Source organism: Oncorhynchus tshawytscha, linkage group LG20 (assembly GCF_018296145.1).
Source record: "Oncorhynchus tshawytscha isolate Ot180627B linkage group LG20, Otsh_v2.0, whole genome shotgun sequence".
Taxonomy (NCBI): Eukaryota; Metazoa; Chordata; class Actinopteri; order Salmoniformes; family Salmonidae; genus Oncorhynchus; species Oncorhynchus tshawytscha.
In genome coordinates this window covers 39,790,829-39,802,112 of record NC_056448.1, presented here as the reverse complement: position 1 = coordinate 39,802,112, position 11,284 = coordinate 39,790,829, and the positions used below count along the sequence as shown (strand labels likewise).

The following is an 11,284-nucleotide window of genomic DNA, read 5'->3' as shown; positions in this document are numbered from 1 at the left end:
ATTTCATTCATACTGACAAACTAGAAATGCCATATTATCCCTGTCAATAGTTGGAGTAGGATGATTGCAGAGCACCCTGCCTCAGACTCAGGATGTTTATTTTCTAGCTCACAAACTACATTCCTTTTCTGTGATGATTTATTTTATTCATTCATGTCTCTCATTTTTGTCTCACATGATCTATTCTATTCAGCTCTCCTGTGTCCCACTCCCTGAGATCAACCAAGTGCTATTCACCAGGCATGGGCTGATTCACTAAACTGTGAGGAGAATTATCCTACTGCAATTTGAACTAGCCCTGCCATCCCTCTTTAGACATTGGGACCACATATGCATTTGCCTGTTCTCTTTTCTTTGTGGATTCTGTCTTGCACAGTCTAGTGCATTTTACATTTGAAGAACACCAACTACAGATACACACATGCTTGTTTGAGCATCTCAGAGACTACATTAAATATATAATCAGTTTGACGAGGTGAAAAACATATTATTTTACTGTTGTAACATGCAGTGGGGAGAATTCTATTGTCCCTGTCTAGAGCCCAGGCTTTTGCCAAAGATGGTAGTTCTCATCTTTGGACCACACATGCTTTAGATTGCATTTTGCTGAGGCACTTGTCTCTCTCTACATCGGTCAGCTACATTGGTTACCAGAGTGGGATCCTTTTGACACGCCTATGGGGCCTGGGCACACAAATGCTCCTAGAGAGAAGGGGGAATACTGAAGCATGTGTTGATGACACTTCTACAGTCTCTATCAGAGGCCCAGGCTTTTGGCATATAGATGGTAAATATTTAGCTAGTACTGTGAAAATGCATGCACCATGAATTCTTGAATGAATCTGGAATAAATTGGAATTTAATTTACTGAAACAATCTCATCTGAATACATTCAAATCTGTTTCTCTGAAGTTAGTGACAAAGTAACTAATGATAACAGTAGAAATAAAATGTCAACTAAACAGTTCAGTTTGATTTATTGTAAACATCATAACTGTATTGACGCTCTGTGATGGGAGATTCAGATTAATTTAAGCTTTATTAGCATGAATGACAAAGACACTATCGAAGTCCGATAATGACATCAACAATAACAGTAAAAAAAAAAGTAAAAAATACTACTACTAATAATAATAATAGTGATGGTGATTAGAGAAAGGGGATACCTTCAAAAAAAGTTTACTGAAGGATATAAGCACTTTGTTACAGTGGGACTGTAAATTGATACAATGTTAGACTCTATAAGAAATCCCGCTATGCCCTCTGACGAACCATCAAACAGGCAAAGCATCAATACAGGACTAAGATCGAATAGTACTACACCGGCTCCAACGCTCGTCGGATGTGGCAGGGCCTGCAAACTATTACAGACTACAAAGGGAAGCACAGCCAAGAGCTGCCCAGTGACACGAGCCTACCAAACGAGCTAAATAACTTCCATACTCGCTTCGAGGCAAGTAACACTGAAACATGCATGAGAGCATCAGCTGTTCCGGACGACTGTGTGATCACGATCTCCGCAGCCGATCTGAGAAAAACCTTTAAACAGGTCAACATTCACAAGGCAGCAGGGCCAGACGGATTACCAGGACGTGTACTCCGAGCATGCGCTGACCAACGGGCAAGTGTCTTCACTGACATTTTCAACCTCTCCCTGTCTGAGTCTGTAATACCAACATGTTTCAAGCAGACCACCATAGTCCCTGTGCCCAAGAACACTAAGGTAACCTGCCTAAATGACTACCGACCTGTAGCACTCACGTCTGTAGCCATGAAATGCTTTGAAAGGCTGGTCATGGCCCACATCAACACCATCATCCCAGATACCCTAGACCCACTCCAATTTGCATATCGCACCAACAGATCCACAGATGGTGCAATCTCTATTGCACTCCACACTGACCTTTCACACCTGGACAAAAGGAACACCTATGTGAGAATGCTATTAACTGACTACAGCTCAGCGTTCAACACCATAGTGCCCTCAAAGCTCATCACTAAGCTAAAGACCCTGGGACTAAGCACCTCCCTCTGCAACTGGATTCTGGACTTTCTGATGGACCGCCCCCAGGTGGTAAGGGTAGGTAACAACACATCCGCCACTCTGATCCTCAACACGGGGACCCCTCAGGGGTGTGTGCTCAGTCCCTTCCTGTACTCCTTGTTCACTCATGACTGCACGGCCAGGCACGACTCCAACACCATCATAAAATTAGCTGATGACACAACAGTGGTAGGCCTGATCACCGACAACGATGAGGCAGCCTATAGAGAGGAGGTCAGAGACCTGACCGTGTGGTGCAAGGACAACAACCTCTCCCTCAACGTGATCAAGACAAAGGAGATGATTGTGGACTACAGGAGAAGGAGGACCAAGCATGCCCCCATTCTCATCGACAGGGCTGTAGTGGAGCAGGTTGAGACCTTCAAGTTCCTTGGCGTCCACATCACCAACAAATTAACATTGTCCAAGCACACCAAGACAGTCGTGAAGAGGGCACGACAAAACCTATTCCCCCACAGGAGACTGAAAATATTTGTCATGGGTCCTCAGATCCTCAAAAGGTTTAACAGCTGCACCATCGAAAACATCCTGACGGGTTGCATCTCTGCCTGGTATGGCAACTGCTCGGCCTCCAACCGCAAGGCACTACAGGGGGTAGTGCATACGGCCCAGTACATCTCTGGGGCCAAGCTTCATACCATGGAAGGAAGCTTGGCCCCAGGGGCGGTGTCAAAGGAAGGCTGTAAAAATTGTCAAAGACTGTTCTCTCTGCTCCCGCATGGCAAGCGGTACCAGAGCGCCAAGTCTAGGTCCAAGAGGCTCCTAAATAGCTTCTACCCCCAAGCCGTAAGACTCCTGAACAGCTAATCAAATGGCTACCCAGACTATTTGCATTGCCCCCTCAATGGAACGCTGCGGCTACTCTCAGTTATTATCTATGCATAGTCACTTTAATAACTCTACCTACATGTACATATTACCTCAATTACCTCGACATGGTGTCCCCGCACACTGTACCGGTACCCCTGGTATATAGCCCCGCTATTGTTATTTACTGCTGCTCTTTAATCATTTGTTATTCTTATCTTATCTTATTTTTTCCTTAAAACTGCATTGTTGGTTACGGGCTTGTAAGTAAGTATTTCACTGTAAGGTCTACACCTGTTGTATTCTGCGCATGTGACAAATAACATTTGACCTGAAGCGTGCTGGGCCCATAACCCAGAGGTCGACGGATCAAAACCGTTCTCTGCTAACTATTTTTCAATTTTCATTTGTGTAGTAACATACCAGCAAACTGTAGTTAAATAAATATACATACCTACAATCTATATTTACACGGGTATTGTTCATGTCTTGCTTTTGAATCACAAACTATAACAATTTAAATATAATTTATCAAGAGGAAAAAAGTTGTGACGTAGATGTTGGTACTTTTATTTACTTCCGAGTAAGACTGGAGAAATGGCGGGTGTTAACAGAGATACAATGGATGATTTGGAGGATGGAGAGATTTCTGGATCAAACTCTGATTCAGAAATGGGAACAACAGTTGACGTTAAACCCCAGGTAAGAAAATAATTAAATTAGACGTTCTTAAACATTAACAATATGGATTGTCTGATTCTGCAAACGTGGGAATGGAAGCAAACGTTAGCTAAAGCTAGCTAGCTACGTTCGCGACGCTAGCTTTGCAACGTAGCTACAGCACAAATTGAAGAACAGTCTTTAGTTACAGTTTGCTAGAGGAGCACGTTGTCCACAAAGATTGCTATATATGTTTTGCAAGTCTCAGTGGTCCCAGTGCATCGAAAGCGTGTGCTACATTTAGCTAGCTTGCGTTGCTATGGTGTGGTCACTCAAGCTAATTTATGCTGCTGCATTTCATCTAAAGACTTTTTTTTTTTTTAACTAGGCAATGACTGATCTCGGTTATCTAGAAGTACAATTATTGCAAAAGTGTCACTTCACATGAATCTGTCCACGATAGACTAACTGTTACATGTCAACTACCGGTAATGAGAGGAGCCTACTACTTTGGTATTAAAACCTGTACAATTTTATGTAAAAATGTAAATACCCAAAAGTAATTATTTATCATGAGGCCCATAAACAATACCTAGTTATACTGCCAGAAATATTAAAATCGCACCTTTCTGGTATGAATAGCTATAAAAAAAATTGCAGAGGTAATCACTTTTCAGGACTCCAGTACACAGTACAAATATGAATTTACAAATATGAAAAATCATACATTGTTTTCCTATTCCACAAAGTGGGGGGAATAAGGTTTGAAATGCTTTCTAAATATAGTTTAGACATCTATTTAGAAAGAACTTACTATAATATTTCACCTTTCTTATAACTGTAAAATACAAATTTAGCACCATTTCATATAACTTACAACAGAGCATTTTCTGCCCAGTGTCCTCTGAGTGAAGTAGAGACGCCATTCAAATGCCTGCTGACTCATTACACCATCAGCTTTAAGCACCGATTCATCCCTTTGTGACGAAGGGAAAGTGGTCTTGTGTCAATTCTACAAAATGATTTGGTATTTTTCATGTTGAGAGCTCTAAATCCATCTGAGAATATCACAGTGAGATTAAACTGATTTTGCTGCAATCTCTAGGGTCTCCTGTTTCATATCCAGTATTGTAAGCGGAGCTGCGAGTATCACAGGCGAAGGAAATCGATCCTTTGTCTGGATAGGCCAGAAAATGTGACATGTCACTCCTTATGCAAGTGAAGTGTCAGATTTTACATACAGCATGTCAGATGAGAGAGGAGAATGGCATGTGAAGTGGGACCAAGAGAGCATCCACGGAGTGCACAACTATTTATTTTGCGCCATTCACAGAGCGCCCTGTATACACACACACACACACACACACACACACGTAGGTGGGAATCAGTCCAGAACCGCTCAAAGTCAGGCGTACCAGACTTTTTAAATGGCCTTGTATAATTACATCTGAAAATGATCTGACAGTCTTCTCTTCTCTTACCAACTAGATGCCTGCAGCAGCTCCTGTTTTCAGTGGCCAGTCTTTCCAGAGTAGGGCCCTTCCACAGACAGCCACGTCAGCCACAAGCTACCGTAGCACCATGAGAACCGTGGACTCCAGCGATAGCGAACCAGACTCGGATGAGGACGCAGCGGTGTGGAGGCGGAAGCGGCAGAAGTGCTCCAACGCTCCCCAACCTGCCCCGGTCCCCACTCCCCACTTCGGAGCCCCCCAGGCTAACCCAGGCGGCCGCAAAGTCAACAACATCTGGGGCTCTGTGGTTCAGGAGCAGACCCAGCAGGCAGTGGAAGCTGAGCTGGATTTCCTTGGTGTGGATGGTGCCATTAGCATGGCCAGCAGGCAGGTGGAGACCTACAACTACGTCCTGGCCCGCAAGCTCATGGAGAAGGAGAGGGAGGAACAGGAGCCGGGCGAGGTAGCCATGTTGGACACTCAGCTGGACGAGTACATGAAGCGTGGCGGGCCGGCCGCCGAAGAGAATGGAGGCGGCCATTTTAAGAGGAAGCGATCGGCCAAAGAGAGGCTGGGCCCCAGGGCTGAGATGGACATCAAGGGTCGGTATGAAATCACAGAGGAAGACCCAGACAACAGGGTGATTGAAGAGATAGCCCACAGGTGAGCTGGTTGGTTGGAATGTCTCGGCTATTTCATATTTGGCCATATGAAATATTTGGCTTGCCATGCGGGCTAAATAAAATGTCATTATTTTCTTCTTTCCACAGTGTCAACAATATCACACAGTCGTACAATAACCTCATACTAACTTGCGGATCCATTTTCTCCCCTCAAGGCTACAAGAGCCCAAAAAGGAATTGATTGAGCGAATTGTGAGAGTCATTGGGAAGAAGAAAGCAATAGAACTGCTTGGAGAGACTGCCACACTTGAGGAAACTGGTGGTGTGTACATTATGGTATGCATCTGTTCTTGTTTCAGTTTATATGAGATGGATACAGCTGAGTTAATTGACAACTCCTGTTATATGATATCCATAATGTCCCAATTCTCATCGCAATGAATCATCACTTGTGTAACTGCATGCCTTTCTAAAACATATTTGAATTAGTACCCTTATGCTAGATTGTTCTGTAACCATTTGTTAAGTCTGTGTGAAATGATTTGATATGTTCACCTCACTGTAGGATGGCAGCAGGCGACGGACTCCTGGAGGGGTGTATCTCAACTTGCTGAAGAACACTCCCAGTATCACTAGTGAGCACCTTAAGGTATGACACTTTCAAGACTGTAAAATCAAGTGGCTTTTCATGCACTTCTCTAGGCCAACACTGATTCAGTGGACAGGATTATCTTTTTTTTTTCTGTGCTCCCTATATGCACACACTACATTTTTAATAATTACATTTCTGTGAACATTTCATTTTTAAATAGGAAATATTTTACGACGAAACCCAGAAGGAGTACAAGGGCAAGAAGTCAGCGCAGAAGCGAAGGCGACACGTGGTTGCCAAGAAGATGAAGCAGGCCATCAACACACTGAACCTGCAGGAACACGACGACGTCTCCAGAGAAACGTTCGCAAGCGACACCAACGAGGCCTTGGAGTCTCTCGAGGTGGTTGCCGAAGAGGAGGGCCAACAGGAACCGGAACCAGAACCTGCCATGGGCACTGAGGACACACCCGTAGTCTACAATGCTGCCGACCTGGAGGTCTTTTGATCCAAAATGGCTGCCCAGTGTCTGAACTTATGCACGTCCCAATGAGGACGTCCCATGAGGCTGTGGCATCCACTGTGACAGGTGGACGCTGCTCAGATACAAAATGGTGAATGCACTGTAAGTTACTGTCCACGACAGCGCTATGTAATACTAGACCTTCATCCTCATGTTTGTCTAACAAATTAAGTTGTCTTCTTTATCAATCAGTTGAAGACCAAAGCTTGCATCAGGATTTGTTAGCATTAGTAACGTGCTTACAGAGCAGCTAGTTAGTAACCACAGATACCACCTGACTGATAATTTCAACAACAGAAAATGTTTTTCTCCATAGATGGATACCAACCCCTCATATATTTGTATCCTGGAAAGCATAAGATTTAGTATGGCTTTTTTTACTAATGCTCTGTTTGTCCACAATGTCAAATGTAAAGTAAAAATATGGCATGTAAGGCAAGAAATGTGGCACCACTCCAAAGGAATGGCACAATCAGTATGCCAGCTATAGTACTTGCTATCTACTGTATATGTTTATAGGGAGTATTTGTTTGTGAGCTAGTTGGATTGAACAGGATCTGAGTGTTTGTCATGTACAGGGGAACTGCACTAAGACCAATCCTTTAGAAGTAAGATCAAATCTGTTTTTGAGATTTTTCTTTTATTAAATAAAATTAGTTGGTTTGACCCTTTTAAAAGAAAATTTGATCACATGCCAGTGATTTTGAGTGTTGTGAAAAATGCATGCATCTTCAGAGGACCCATGGTCTGTTTTTAATTTGGTTATGTTGAGATGGGTTCGGATTATGTTGCGTTGTGAGATAAAGGACTAAATTGTTCCAGTTTCCTAACCCATTGCTGCCCCCCCGTCTCTGGACAAGACATCTCGGAAAAATACATTTTCTGTGTTTTAACACATTCCTTACATAAAATATTATTGAACTCATTCATTGTCCACCCTTTGCTTTAATACAGTATGATGTAATCAATTGCGTTTTGATTTGTCTTTCTTCACATCTGAATGGGTAGTGTACACGAGACTGATGTGTGTTATTTTGCCCTGTGGTGGTCATTGATTGGCCAGTAACAGATATGGGATGGGAAATTATGCTTTTTTTAAATTTTATTTTTGGTCCCCTACTTTTCATACTCATGTGAATTTATGATGATGGGGGGGGTTCACAGTAATCATGTAAACACTCCTCAGCCATTCAAGAGACTTTGTCGTACATTTTAATTGACACGCCGAAATTGGCAACAAAAGAGCTCTTATGAGGCATCATTTTCGTCATTGTCAAACCCCTTTGTCAGCTTTTTGAATCAGAATAGAAGCCCTTTGCTGTGGTGCAGGGACTCTCGACACAGTACTAGAGGGCTCAGACAGTTTCCCATGTTGTCATGGCGACATTCATTTTGGCAGTTTCTCATTCAAATCGACATACTAAAGTTTATTTTCAGGCTATATCATAACTGGGCTATACAAATAGCTTTTCTTCACTAGAGCACAGTGCAATGTTGACCTGCACTCAGTCAAAAGCGCAGCTGTTTCAAATCATTTCTGGGTAACAATTACCTTACTATGATTGCTTTCAATTAAATATTGTCAAAAAGAAACAAAGCTTCTGAGCAAAGAGCAATTTTTCAAGCAAGCGGTGGCTTTTTCAAACAGCTCTTACACTAACAGGCCATTACCACATTATTATTCCAACCTCGTGTCGAAATATATATAAAACACAAGAACGTTTTTGACTGCACTGGGCCTTTTAAGAATATTAATAACTGCAGCTGAGTCATAGAATGAGGAAAGATAGGAAGTTAAGATGTAGTCACTGTGTGGGTAGATGTTGAGATGTTAGCCACAGGATTTAACAGCATAACAGAAGTCCTAGTCCTTATAGCATGTTCAATGGAGATACTCCATTGTAAGTGCATCTTAGTCCAGAACTACGCATTTTCAGGATACCGTCCCTAAATGTTATTTCTAGAATTCACCTTCAAGATGCTTGTTACAATTTTTCCTGCACACAGGTCTATACGAGACTATAAAATAAAATCTATACAATTCAGTAGATTACTTCCTAAAACATAACAACATGAACAGCATTGGTCTGAGGTCATGTCTTGAGGGTGTACTGAAGTGTTCTTCCTACGAAGGAGCTGGGAAATCCTCTTGTCCCATCTGGCCCGTAGGGGAACCGGATGACCCCGGGGGGCAGGGAATCCCCCATTAGGACCCTCTTAATACTCAGACGACCCTGCTTACTGCTGCTGCTGTCATCCAGGGAGGAGGTTTGCACCGCAGCCAGTTTACGCCTCTGGAACCAGAGACTGCTGCTATCGGCCGGGTTCTCGTAGTTGCGTCGACTGAGATCCGGGCTGGTATCGGGGCTCCTCCACATCTCGGAGGCCAGAAGCGGAGAGACCCGCGGAAGGGTGGGCAGAGGTGCCCGGAGGACCCTGGGGCTGTGGTAGGGGCTAGAGCGAGGGCTGTCCCAGGGGCTCCTGCATACCTGGCCTGAGGAGAACCTAGGCATGTGCATCGGAGAGGCCATCTCGGATTCGCCGGACGAACTCCACGCAGAAGAGTCTTCCCCTTGGAACTGGAGCTGCTCCAAGCAGCGGTTGGCGATTGATACACCTTTACCGGCACCTCTGTTCTCAACGCAGCCTCCCAACTTATGCCCTGCTTTCTTTTTCGATGTCATCCCGATCAGGACGACTCTCACAAAGTCCTCGGACTGGGACAGCTGGTGGTAGGCTCTACCGGCGCCTTCCAAGTCCTCATACTCTACCAGAACACTTTCCTGGGAGCACAGCTCAGGGTACCTGTTGGCGAACCTCTGGACTTCCTGTGGGAGCTCCTTCCCCGGCCGGAACACCCTCACTGTGCAGATGCTTCCAAAGGGCTCCAGGAGAGTGATGGCCTTTTCCATAGTGCTCCTCTGGGGTGCAGGGACGTCTTCATCACCACCATTGCCACTCGACGTCAGCTCAGCAGAGATGTTCCACATAAACAGAAGTCTGCTGGGCACCTGAACCAAGAGGGACTCTGGTACTGGGTCTTTGCGACGGACCTTGTTGCCCTCCTTGTTGACTTCTAGTTTGGAGGAGTAATTTAGGGCGTAGGCTGTGACTCGCCAATCTTTGGTCAGAGGCTTCATCTAATAGAACATGGATGTAAATGTCAAGTTAATATCTCAATGCCTTGATATAAAAATGTGTTATAACAAAATTGAAGTCAACATATTTAAAACAGGATCTTTTTTTTCAATTGCATTAGTTGGAATATTAGGGAAAAGAAAAGTATCTCACCTTTTTAAAAGATGTCAGCAGCTTTATGTTCACATAACCCATTTTGTTTCTTTTCACATGTTTTAAAAGGAATGCATCTTTTGCTAGATTTTCATCGGAAAGATAGTGTTCAATTTGGGTCACCATCTTATGTGTAAGATCAGCATCTGGAGGTGACCAATCATCCAACTCCATGTCTTTATAATTTTCCTTGTAAAAAGGTCGGCAGGATCTAAGAGAAATCATGTAAAAAAATTTAAAAAATTTAAATGATCTTTCAGACCACAATTACCATACTGTAAGATAACAGTATTTAAATGCATAATTTCCTATATTTTGTTAAATTAAAACCACATTCTGGAATCTGTTTACCAAGACTCAAATAACCATAACACCATGGAGTATTGGTTATTCTGGGCATGACAGTTATACAACGAATAGGATCATAAGGCATAGGCCTATATTCTTCAAGAGTCAATGTCATTCATTGATATCCCAGATTGTGCATTCAATTTAAGCCATTCAATGACCAGACATACCTTTTAATTTGTCAACTTGTAGGCAAATTAAAACAACATAAATTCATAGATAATATGACTTGCCTGTCTTCAATTATGGGGCTCTCCATTTCTGCTCTCCGTCCCTGGTCCTCCTGAACATTAGACTTTTCTTCTTGCTTTCGAAAAGCTTCTCTGACGAGACAAGTCAAATTTCCTCCACTACAATCTACTTGCAGATACAGGTGTTCATGTCCTCCCCATGACCATTGCGAGCCAATTTATAGTCTCGAGCCGCACCGGTAAAGTGGAGACTGCGGGGGCTGTCATCACGAAGCAGCTCTCGAGTTTGTGTGGTCTCAAAATAGGCTACACTTTTCAATTGTCTGACGAGCCATTCAAAATAACTCTTAACAGGATATCACCAAAAAAGGATATTGCTTCCGTCTGACGTTATTGCAACAATTCAAACCTTTCCCAAGGAGGCACAACTTGGTCATAAAGAAATGGATGTTCTTGAAATAAAAGGAAACAAGAGAAAAGTTATACCAGACAAATGATCTCAGGAACGGCCATTGATGGGTATAATAACAGCCATGAAATGTAACTGTATGTTATCATTTTCAGCAGCTCCATATGTACCAAAATGTATTTGAGGGTTGGTCCCCACTCTCTTCAGATTTTGAGATAATTTAGATTGCTTCAATTTGGCAACCGGTATTTATGTTTGTTTTTTTTTGCTTTCTGGCATCACCTTGATATACACATATAATTAGGCCTATGGTATTATACA

The 11,284-nt window shown here is 43.1% G+C and overlaps 2 protein-coding genes across 2 annotated transcripts; one reads left to right on the top strand and one right to left on the bottom strand.

The window, feature by feature from the left end:
• The first annotated feature begins 3,431 nt into the window (after positions 1–3,431).
• On the top strand, positions 3,432–7,692 carry phax (phosphorylated adaptor for RNA export). The gene is made up of 5 exons (XM_024381543.2): positions 3,432–3,574; positions 5,021–5,649; positions 5,825–5,945; positions 6,175–6,258; positions 6,422–7,692. Exons 1-5 carry the CDS (start codon positions 3,470–3,472, stop codon positions 6,707–6,709), a joined length of 1,227 nt encoding a protein of 408 aa, XP_024237311.1. The 5' UTR covers positions 3,432–3,469; the 3' UTR covers positions 6,710–7,692.
• Positions 7,693–7,916: 224 nt separating this feature from the next.
• LOC112220009 (la-related protein 6-like) lies at positions 7,917–10,221 on the bottom strand. The gene is made up of 2 exons (XM_024381544.1): positions 10,016–10,221; positions 7,917–9,864 (listed from the first exon to the last, which is right to left on the bottom strand). Exons 1-2 carry the CDS (start codon positions 10,187–10,189, stop codon positions 8,818–8,820), a joined length of 1,221 nt encoding a protein of 406 aa, XP_024237312.1. The 5' UTR covers positions 10,190–10,221; the 3' UTR covers positions 7,917–8,817.
• Between the last annotated feature and the right edge of the window lie 1,063 nt (positions 10,222–11,284).